We start from the raw sequence: 12,090 nt of genomic DNA, 5'->3' as shown, positions 1-12,090 counted from the left end.
ACATCGTACGGCTACACAATAAGTTATTTCCATGAATACAACATTATTATGGATATTTTAATTAAGACACGCTTATTTGTTGTGTGTTTAATTTTGACTACGTGCGACTTGATCGCACCGTTAAATCGCACGATGGTAGTCAGTAAGGGCGACGCCTAACCTTGATACCTATCACTTGCTTCAAGTCTTTCTCTCTCGGTGCAACATCATATTTATATTTCATATCGGTGTGACAGGTAGCAAGGAACACAAAGTCCATAAAATATACCATGATCTCCAAGACAGCAGGATAGAACGATATCTATGACGTAGGTGTGAAAAAGACAGACCATAAAAGTATTAATTTGACATCTGTCACAGAAATCATGCTATATTTTACAGATCGTAGTGGCAGCGCGTCGCGGCAACATGTGCGGCGACACGTTGCCGCGACGCGTTGTGCAACTAGTCGTAATCATTCTGCTTCTACGCACGATCGACATCCATACACATTTGGACTGAACCTTCAATGTTTGTCTCGGTCTTTATGGAGGAGTATTTTTATAAATACAGAAAAGGAATATGACGAATGCAGGTGAATAATTGTCTACTCTTATGTTGCGTTGCAAAAAAATTCATTTAAAATAATACATAATCTGAAGCCGTGTGGTTTCCGGTAAATAGAACTACTATCTTTCCTTGGTGGTGTCGTAACAGGCGACTCAAGAAGCTCTAACAACTGGTGCATCATAATTCAAAGTCTTGTCTCTTGTATAAATAGCGAATATTAATAGATTTGCACGCACGCTTGTCGCTTTATTTTATTATAATTGAGTTTATTTATACAATATAAAATAACGTTTTTCCCTAAAATTAGATTTAGCTTAATATACATTTGATAACGATACCTTACTCATTAAATAACGCTCCAGTGATTACAACAGGCAGGCTTCAATTCTGCACAAAATATGTTCATCAACAGTATATCTATAGGGTCTCATTGAAATAGTTTTTAACATATCTAATTCTATTATTATTGGTATTAAATGTCAAAAACTATTTACACTGATACTATCGATACTTATACAATATTTTTTGCAATAGTGATACCCACATGATAACATGTGGACTCAACCGGCCGAGAGCAAACTCTCGATCGTGCATAGAGGCTTCACGCCGCTCATCGTGTACACCCTGACAGATCTAAACTAACATCAAATTCATTTTATTTTCTTTATATATGCATTTCATTAACGAAGACAGATTTACTAATTAACAACGTACGTGCACACTACTCGGTCTTCATTGTACAGTCTTGATGTTCGTACACGCCGCAGTAACGCTTGACCAGAAAGTAACCTCAGTCCAAGAGGGCGCTAGTGCTGCGTTTCGGATAGCAACACCCAGACGTTATGTCACGATCAGAAATGGTGAGGTGGTTTAAACTGTCTTGTTTTACAAAATATATATCACAGTCATAAAAGAAGCCTGAAAAAGACTACTTAGTAGCATTGGGTTATGCTCACCTTTTCGTATATAATTTTTGCCAGCTGAATATTTTAATTTACTTTTAAGGACCAATATGGCGAGGTCAGCTCTATTCCTGGTCAATATTTTGTGTACCGTAGTAATTACAACATTATTTCATTTATGATTTAAGTTTAAGAGTTCAAGATTATCAGTACTGCAGACCCTATGAATTTAATTAGTTTTAGTTTAGGTCTGTCAGGGAAGAAGTCTACGTCATTTCGAATGCGCAAATTCCGACGAGACATCGCCTTGTACAGCGCGAACATCGCCATGCGTACACTATGATGTCAGCATGTCAGTGCTGGCGACTGTACCTTACATAAGCCTTGGTTGGACATCGTTGGAGGCAACCAGTGTGTTAAACATTTTTGTTTGTGGATATTCAACACCTAATCTTATTTTGAAAATAAAGATTAAAGTTTATGTTCTTAAACGATTTTTCAGAATTAACACAATACTTGCCTATATAACAATATTTTGATGAAATTCAGATAAAAGTTTGGATTTCTTTTCACATTTAAAATTAAATGTAAACAAAACGAATGTTATTGCAGAAGCTAATTCTGTCGAGATTAATCTTTGTCACACAAAATGTACATTACAAAATTAAAAATAAAAAACTGATTACATCATACCATCAGTCTTATACGTGTTTTGTACTTGATTACTGTTGATCATTCTCAGATCGTATGCTAGTTTTTACTGCTTTGTAAAGGCGCAAAAAGGATTATGTAAATACCGATACACAGCATTGTAATACAAAATGACCTACATCAGTAATCAAGCACGGAAATACAAAATATCTCTGATTCATTCGCGAACGTTGACAAGGCATGTGTCTTACCTTTCTTTCTGTTTCAATGTTTTTGATTAACTTCAAAGTTAAAGAGAGAGGGAAAATATATACATTAAAAAACTCTTCCATTACTGTTACTGACATACTAACGGACATCACAACACAGCCCTAACCACCGGGTCTAGAGATTTGAAATTTGGCGTGTAGGTTTCTTCTGTGGTCTAAGAGTGCACTAAGAGGATATGCCGAAATTCCCGGGGGAACGAAAATTAACGGGATTCTTCGTTTTACGCGGGCGAATTTGCGGACGTACTGTAGTAAAACATGATTGTCAACGTTTGTGATTTATCCTGATTTTCTGAAGAAAGTAATAAAGAATCTAAAATGTGGGTAGATGTGAATTCAGCTATGTTACCTCTTGTCCAACGTATGTTCAAACGCCGCTAGTGAGCCAGCCGTCGGCGGGACATGTGCGGAGGTACAAACAATTGGAAGCCACACTTTTATATACAAGGATAGAAAGGAAGGATGATTTTAATTAGGAAAATTAAAAATATGATTTTTTTAAATTAAAAATCACCCAACACCCCATAAATGTTAACTTGAAGATTGCACAACATTTGTAGGCATAGTAACCTCTTCTCGGAGAGGACCTTAACTGGGTATAAGAGGATTTTATACGAAACCATGCCCGTCTGATCTACGCAACATTTGCAGGAGAATCTTACCCACGTATTAGTTCCATGCCGACACAATACGGTATTCGTGTTAGTAACGTTACTGAACATCGATCACTATTTTTTAACTATAACAATTGATGAGAGCAAAATGAAACAAACTAAGTCGGTAAATGTTGCACAAGAGCGTGGCTTCCATCAGCGTGTAGCTCCCACTAGCAGCTAGCAGCGGGCGCGTGTCGCGCTGGCGGCGCTAGTGTCGCGGGCGGCGCTAGTGTCGCGGGCGGCGCTAGTGGCGCTAGTGGCGCTAGTGGCGCCTGTCCAGCGCCGAGTGCTGCGACAGGTGCGAGAGCGCCGACTGCGCGGACGAGCAGATGTCCTGCACAGCGGTACCAACGTCAGCGGACACTTCCCCAAGCTTGCTCGAGATTCGAGTTATCAATGGGGAACCAGCAGAAGAAGTATGCAGAGAGCGTGACAAGTGAAAACATTTAATCTCTGTATACCGCTCCGGGAAAGTTTTTGTACATACATACGTATAATCACGTCTATATCCCTTGCGGGGTAAACAGAGCCAACTAATAGGCCACTTTTAGCTGTTTGGCTTTTTGATAGAATTGAGATTCAAATAGTGACAGGTTGCTTGCCCATCGCTTAAAAAAATAATCCCAAGTTTATAAACCAATCCCTTAGTCGCCTTTTTCAATATCCATGGGATAGAGATGGAGTGGTCCTATTATTTTTTGTTGCCGGGAACCCCACGGCAAGAGTATGTGTGTATTGTATAACATAGTATTTTTAATGGTTTGGCTGATGACACACTCTCCCTGAGGTCTCAAAAATCGATCATCGATTTAGATGAGCCGCTCTTTATATTCTTTTTGACAGAGATAAGGTCTCCTTTGAAGTTCAGTGTACAGAACACAATAGTAATGAGCAGTGTGCAATGAGCGAGCTGACCTGGTAGGAGAACTGCGCGAAGGTCTCCTCGCGGATGAGGCCGAGCTCGTTCTCGGGCGGCGTGAGCTCCACCGACTCGCCCGTGAACTCGGAGTCGAAGTAGCGCGTGTCCGTGTCCGAGTCCACCTGCGGCTTGAAGGGCGGCGGGATCTTCTTGGCCACGAGGTCGGCCCAGTCCACGGCGGCGAAGAAGGCGTGGCGCATGATCTCGTCCGCGTCGCCGGGCCCGCCGCCCAGGCGCGCGGCCGGCGGCTTGGTGAGCAGCCCGGCCAGCAGCGAGCGGCACGCGGCCGAGATGGAGCGCGGGAAGCGCACCTCCTCCGACAGGATGAGCGTGAACAGCACGTCGTGGTCGCGGTTGTAGAAGGGCAGGCGGCCGCACGCCATCTCGTACAGCACCACGCCCGTGCCCCACCAGTCCACGGCCGGCCCGTAGTCCGTGTCCTCCAGCACCTCGGGCGCCAGGTACTCGGGCGTGCCGCAGAACGTCTTCGTGGTGCGCCCGTACGTGATGTTCACCTGACAAACATGTCATTGTACTAGGCTCATTCAAAGCAATACCATTTAGTACATTTGTATAAAATATAACCCACCTTACAGAGCCCGAAGTCTGCGATCTTAATGTGTCCATCCTTGTCTAGCAGCAGATTCTCCAGCTTCAGATCCCGGTAGATGATGCCCTCCGAGTGGAGGTAGCCCAGCGCGGAGACGATCTCGGCGCCGTAGAAGCGCGTGCGCTCCTCGCTGAAGCTGCGCTCGCGCGACAGGTGGAAGAACAGCTCTCCGCCGTTGGCGTACTCCATCACGAAGAAGATGCGGTCCGCCGTCTGGAACGAGTAGCGCAGCGCCTGTGGGCAGACACACGCTTTGTATGTGCAACGCACAGTTTCTTTACGAACGCCAACCCTATGGCTGTTGCCTTTAAATCTTCAGCCTCTTACTCTGCTAATAATTATTCGCACACTACACGAAGTTTTTATGCACGCCACTTTCCTTCAAAAACTTAAACCTTTGAGAGCCTTGGTCCTGCAATGAAGTTCGTGCGGTAGTTACCGTGAGGAAGGGATGCTTGGTCTTCTTGAGCACGAGGTTCTCGGTGACGGTGTGCGCCACCTCGTCCTTCTGGATGATGAGGTGCTTCTTGAGGATCTTCATGGCGTACAGCTTGCCCGTGCCCTTCTCGCGCGACAGCACCACCTTGCCGAACGTGCCCTTGCCCAGCACCTTCAGGAACTCGAATTTCTCCAGCGTCTGGGAAATAAACAAGTTATATTTTCATTTTTTTTTCATATACTACAGCACAAGTGACGGTCACGTTCTCGTAAACATATGTTGAATACGAGTATAAAGGGAAGAATCCCAAGTTTACTTAAAAGCCTATGCCTTATTCGCCTTTTACGACATCCAAGAGGAAGAGATGGAGTGATCCTATTCTTTTTGTACCGGGAACCACACGGCGACTAAGGGATGAGCTTATCAACTTAGAATTCTTTATTAAGGCGATGGGCTATCAACTTCTCACTATTTGAATATCAAATCTACCTTGAACCAAACAATTTGCCGGCCCCACACGTGTCACTGAACATACATAACGTATTACTTTGACAAAATAGCGAGGGTATTGCCGTTAATACACATCCAAAAAGAAAAAAAGGAGCGTTATTAAGATGGTAAGTAAGAAAACGAATCGTATGAAACTAACACACTATGATGACCCCATGTAAAGAATGGGATAAGTTGGCGCGGAAGAAAAACGGCCGCACTCTCGACCTGACCTGCATCCATTTAAGTGAAGCACGTGAGCAATCGCCACGTGGCGCCCCGTCTGACTCACTACAGACAACTCCGTACCAAATATAATCTACTTAGGTCACGTGATAAGGCACTCGTTGCAACTAGCGCAGGCTCAACATCATCATAACAATAAATGATATAGTAAACCCCATTCACTGCAAATACAAATAAAAGAAAACTTAAAAAATACTGGAATTGATGATCTTTTAAATGCGCAATTAAAAAAACGATAGCAGTTAAAGTTCTAAGCTTAAGAAGTAATTCAATGTTATACATTCCGAAACAGACGTCAACGTTCAAGACACATCTCTTGTCGGCGGATGAGCAAGGCACGCATAGTTATTGTGCTCTTTACAAGTGACACAATTCGAGTATCGCTGACTGTGCATGGCGAGCCACGGGCGCGTGATTCCGTAGATAGTCATCACAAAACTTGTACAAAATAAAAGAATTGAATTGAGCATTACGTCGTAACTATTCGAAAGCAAATCAAATGGAATACACACTGTACTAGTTTGACTCTAAAAAACCATAGTAGAAATGGCGTACTGCGTCGCTTACTTTATATTTAGTGCACTTGGTGAACACAAGCATTGTCGAGCGTCCAGCAGCCACAAGCACAACCACCTCAGCAGAGACGTAGTATATCGGAAATAACAATTTTTTGCACAAGGATACTCGTGGAACTTGTTTCTAATTGGGATAGTCCGTTTGTTTACGATCTAACAAACAGGTGTTTGAAAAAGGATCCAGTCTTTTGATGCGGTCAACCTCGGCATTCGAAAGTCATCAAACTTTATATGTCTGTGATTTGAAAGTCTAATCAAACTATTCCTCAAATCAATGATAAATTTTTTGTAAATGTTATTAAACAAAATTATTTTTTATTAGAACGCACATTTGTCTACTGCATCTCAAGTTTTTTTTTAATACATTTTTATCAATTTGTTTTTCTGTGCATATATTATTATTTTTTATTTAATGCACCTATCATAGACTAAATTATTGTTACAGAAATTAAGTATGTTTTTAATAAATAAAGTAGGTACATATTTTCAGCACAAATTATAAATATCTAATTGCAATGCAGAATGCAGGTATTACAAAACCAAAATCTTAATTAAGACAATAAATGAAATTTGCCGACGGTATGTCACCGCCGGCCGACACAGCAGGGCTGCCGCGTATCAAATAGCACTGTCAGATTTAATTTTTGGAAATATACTATTGGTTATTTTTATACCAATAACAATTTACTAAATATTTTATTTAAAAACGTCAGTGCCATTACTTACGTATAATTTGCCAAAACTTATTTAAAAATAATATCACTTTTAAAGAGACAGCAAAAAGCATTTTCTGCCCTTTAAATAAAAGGCAGCCTTTAATCAAAAGGTAGAAAGAGTCTTTTTGAATGAAAGACTATCGATGCAGTGCCTTTTGAAGTTCTAGTCTGGTTACCTCTATCATTAATAACGCGAACGCCAGCAGGAGGTGAGAGACTATGACACATCTATTTTTTATTTTTACAGACTTTGATTTGATCAAGTCATTCGACTCAGGAAATTATAAAATCATGTTGTTTTAACACACTGTGTGAATTCGGTATGTAGGTTAATCTAGCCAGTAGGGGATGGAACTGTATTTTGTCATCTTTTTCAAATGCCCGGGGCAGTTGGCAGCCCTGCCGGCGGCTGGTTGGTCGGCCGCTTCGCAGAAACAGCGCCCTGACTCACTGCAACAGTTTTCCTGTTTACGCGGCGGTGCACTGCTGCTGTTTACACTGGACAGGGGTTCCATGGGACATGTGTTTGCCGGGCTCAATGACGTAATGCTTGAAGCGGAAACTAGCAATACAAAGACAAAGATTTTATTTGCTAAACATTAAGTTTGTTATAAATTTCTGCTTTGTGAATAAGAGGGCGCGTGATTGATTCTAAACGGAAACATTAGAAGTTGTATCCACTTTGAATAGAGCGTTGCGAATTCGAATTTTAAATGAAACTAAAAATACAGATTATTCGACACTCGAGGATCACAGATAAATAAATAAATATTTTCGGTATATAGCGTTAACATTTTTGAAAACTGGTAGGTATAGCATTAAATTCGATGATTCCAAATTTTAATAGTTATAAGGTGAAAGAAAGGGACATCACGCATGTACAGCACGTTCAAGTGATAATCATGCGATCCAACCATGACCTGGTCAGCTACTTCATTTACGAGAACTGACGTCAGGCGACAATCGCTCTGCTCGTTTGTTTGATGTTCCGTGGATCGTGTTCGTAGTACCTCGGTTGGTTCTCAAGACGATGGTAAGCAAATAATAATTCAAGACATACAATTCTCCTGGGATCCTTGAAGCTGGTGCCGAGCTGCGCGATGTCGGAGTCGTCGTGGTCGTGCGCGAGCGCCAGCACGCCGCCCGCGCTGCCCGCGCCCAGCTGCGTCGACACGAACCGGATCGCCGCCATCCACTCCTCCCTGCAATATTACAAATAACGTTACAAAGACAAATATCTTCACTAATGTATGCAAACGGGAATTAACGCGAACATCGTCCTGTGACCACGGTCGGGGCAACCTGGACGAAACGGCAGGCCGAAAACTAAAGATCTCATGAGATTTGCGAATAAACTGTATTCTGTTGTAATATTCCCGGGCGAAGCTGCTGGTAAAGTTCCATGTAAATCAGAAAGGTACATGATAACCGTGGTTATATTTGAACCTGTCTCATCCAGCGCATCAAGCTTTTTAATTCAGCTACTTAAATGTTCGACTACCGGAGCTCCATTACAAAGAAAAATATAACATAAAAACAAAATGCAATGGCGGACTTATCCCTTAAAAGAGATATCTTTCAGTGAACCAGAATCTGAAAGGATTATGTGCAGGTAGACTGTTAGTTTGTGGGGAGGCTTTGTGTGGAGATAGGAGGGCCGAAAAGTGCAACAATCGAAGCTAATCTGTAAATTAATTGTGTACCTATTATATTTCTCGCTTAACACAGAATGAAATGTGTACATACATATACATATGTATATATAATCACGTCTATATCCCTGCGGGGTAGACAGGGTCCACAGTCTTGAAAAGACTGAAAGGCCACACTCAGCTGTATGGCTAAATGATGGAATTGAGACTCAACTGACAAGACTGATGGAATTGTGAGTATTATATGTTAGTATGAAATTAGGATCAATAACAAATATTCTGCGGACAGGAAAAACAGGAATGTCCTAACACACCATGTTTCAAAATAAGTGATGACAAATTTATTTAGGTATTCTATAAATAGAATAGGCCTGCATGACTGTTACTAGAATAGGCATGACTGGAATTTCCTGTAAATCTTTAGCTTCAGAGTCCACCTATTACAAATACAACTACACACCGAGCATGTTAAATATACATTAATCACGTCTTTATCCCTTATGGGGTAGACAGAGCAAGTAGTCTCGAAGAGACTGAAAGACCACATTCAATTACATGGTTTGCAAATGATGAAGTACTTAATTAAAAAAATATAAAAAAAATACTTATACAATTGAGATTCAGAGATTTGAGACAGGTTGGTAGCATTGTCTATAAGAAGAATCTAAGTTAATGAACTCTTACAAATTAGGCGAGAAAAAAAGTAGGTGGCACACGCTTTATCACTTCATCACTTTCAAACAATCCTTGGAGCATGATAGCTCTTATTAACATTTAGTAAACATGATGAGGTCAAATGACAAGGGAGGAACACCTGCTGGCTCTCAGCGGGGTGCTATTGTCTACATCAGTTGGTCAGTCTGTACGCAACCACGTGAGGGATGTCTCTCTGATCACAAATGTTTATTTAAAATAACAGTAATGATAATGGCTGTGAACTTAGAAACATTGTTTTCGATACTTTGTATGAGACTTATTTTTAACTAGCTTCGCCCGCAACTTCGTCCGCGTGGAATAATTATTTTGGGTATCATTGAAGCCCACAAGGATAAATAATTTTCCCAGTTTTTTCCACATTTTCCATTATGACTTTGCTCTGTATAGTTGCAGAATGATGTTATATAGTCTAAAGCCTTCCTCGATAAATGGATTCAACGCAAAAATAATTTTTCAATTAGAACCAGTACTTCCTGAGAATAGCTTGTTCAAACAAACAAACTCTTCAGCTTTATATTAGTATTGATTGATTTAAGACATGATATTGATTATGACATTAGTTAATTGCTTGTTGTTAATTTTTTTCTTTATTTCTATTCATTTTTCTAGTTAAGTTGCAATCACATTTTGTTTTAGCTCAACAAAAAATTTAAATTTATTCATCATAAATTGGTGCAAAAAGTTATCATCTTTTGAGTGAACTACTTTTACAGGCAGGTAAAATCTGTCACTAATCTAGTTTTGTTTTGGAGGCACATGATGCCTTTATTCCTGAGAGATCTATATTTGTAAATTGACGTCCAGTGAAAATGCTGCAGTGTAGTTTGTTCTGCCACTTCTTCTACACATGCACTTTGGAAGTGGTAGTAGATATAATTATATTTAAGTTATGTGATGTCAATAAGTGATACCTTATATCCAATTTTGAAAATAAAACTTTTCTATTCTATTCTAACAATTTATTCATACATTTAAATGATTTTTTTTGTTTTCTCTCCTTAGGTAAACTGAAATAGAGAGAAGCAATGATCAAATAATGAAAAAGCATGTCTTCTCTTCTTCTCTGAGATTAACTGCAGACCAAGAAAAGAAGATACTTTAAGTGAAGATAGATTTAAGAAAAGTCATCAATAGCACACTGTGTTGGGTCAAATTAGTCACTTCATTGTTATGACATCACCAGGGGCCGCTACTCCAGTGGGCACAACAAGGGAATGTTGCCCTGTACCTGTACCAGGGAAATAGTATTTGTATGAAGTTGCTGCGGAGGCGTTCAATTTGTAAACAAAGTGTAAATTAATACAGTGGACCCCCAATAATCCGGCACCCCCTGTTATCCGACATGTCTTTGAATATGTATGACATATTTGACAATCTTCGCTAATGTAGATCATCAGGTTTGAACTGGTAACAAATTGTACATGCCATCACTATTGTGCTTGACGTGTAAATATTGTTTTACTTAGTTTAAACATAGAATCTTATCAATGGATGTAATTTGCAGGATTACAAGGTAGTCTTTTGTTATGAAAATCCACACTATAGGGGTTTTAGACAATGCTCTATAATCCAACAAATTGATAGTCCGACTTTTCCCTGCATAATGTTTGTAGGATTACCGGAGGTCCACTATAATGAGAAATTTAATACTTACTGTCCTTCACTTCCATAAAAAATTAACTTACTAAGTAAGTGAAGGACTGTAAGACAAAATTCTCATAAAATAACTTCTGTAATTTTTTGTTATATAGCCCATTTAAACTTTGGAAATAGTATATATTTACTACGAAATAGAACTTATATTAAGCCCAGGTGAGGTTACTGGCCAGTGTACCAACTACTATATCCACACAAAAACCTTTTCTATCCATAACTCTGTATTAATGTGAAGGGTTCACCAAACAAACATCCTTTTACTATGTTTCCAAAATAATATAATAGAAAATACTATTATACATTCAGGATTGTGTCATTGCGTACCACACTGGATGATATTATGTATGGTTCCTATAACTCATAATGTTTTAATGTCAAACACAACACTATTTGTCTAAAAGCTACTAAGGTTGAGGCGAGAGGAACAGCCATAGGTATTAAGAATGTCACCAGGGTGATAATTGGTAGGTACTCACCGCTCCTTCTCAGTGTCAACTGAGAAGATGCGCTCAATGACGGAAGTCCACTGCAGGCCGCGGATGGTGAATGTGAACGGGCGGGGTTTGTCCACGGACATAATCTGGCAGTCGCGCACCGTGAACTTGTTCAGGGGGTCGCGGTAGTTGCTGCGCTCCGGCTTTGTCTTGTAGCCCACCAGGTCGCCATTGTCGAACAGGATGAAGTAACGAGGCCGCCAGTTGCGAATGTGTTCGCCTCGCTTGTGCAACCAGCCCTCCTTCACGATGGGGCGATCCAGGGGCGCCGCCTCCGCCATCACCCTCGCCTCGCGGTCTCGCTGTTTGATAACAAACGACTCCTACCGCGGGCCAGACACCACGTTTTGGCTTGTTTGTCACAAAACGCGTTTCACTTATATAAGTTCGGTCACATTGACTGCAGTAAGGGCAATCATTTTCCCGGTTGAACACTATGCTTGATGCTATATTCCGAAAGTTTAATTCTCTGAAATACACAATTTGCAGACACAAGCGACGTAAGTATCTACCACCCGACGTAGCCTCGCGGTTTTAGTATATCAAATTG

General features: G+C 40.6%; 1 protein-coding gene across 1 annotated transcript; it reads right to left on the bottom strand.

The window, feature by feature from the left end:
* Nucleotides 1-2,897: 2,897 nt before the first annotated feature.
* LOC106137954 (RAC serine/threonine-protein kinase) lies at nt 2,898-12,090 on the bottom strand. The gene is made up of 6 exons (XM_013338913.2): nt 11,523-12,090; nt 8,082-8,223; nt 4,996-5,193; nt 4,536-4,790; nt 3,943-4,461; nt 2,898-3,361 (listed from the first exon to the last, which is right to left on the bottom strand). Exons 1-6 carry the CDS (start codon nt 11,819-11,821, stop codon nt 3,290-3,292), a joined length of 1,485 nt encoding a protein of 494 aa, XP_013194367.2. The 5' UTR covers nt 11,822-12,090; the 3' UTR covers nt 2,898-3,289.

This window comes from Amyelois transitella, chromosome 15 (assembly GCF_032362555.1).
Source record: "Amyelois transitella isolate CPQ chromosome 15, ilAmyTran1.1, whole genome shotgun sequence".
In the NCBI taxonomy this organism is placed as follows: domain Eukaryota; kingdom Metazoa; phylum Arthropoda; class Insecta; order Lepidoptera; family Pyralidae; genus Amyelois; species Amyelois transitella.
This window is presented reverse-complemented; position numbering and strand designations above follow the sequence as displayed.

What these genes read in the sequence shown, in the direction of transcription:
- LOC106137954 (XM_013338913.2), bottom strand. Translation starts at nt 11,821, where the DNA reads ATGGCGGAGGCGGCGCCCCTGGATCGCCCCATCGTGAAGGAGGGCTGG. An exon ending in CAGACTTCGGGCTCTGTAAG is followed by an intron (nt 4,462 to 4,535) that starts GTGGGTTATATT and finishes CATGTTTGTCAG; the next exon opens with GTGAACATCACGTACGGGCG. An exon ending in TCGCGCAGTTCTCCTACCAG is followed by an intron (nt 3,362 to 3,942) that starts GTCAGCTCGCTC and finishes ACCGCTGTGCAG; the next exon opens with GACATCTGCTCGTCCGCGCA.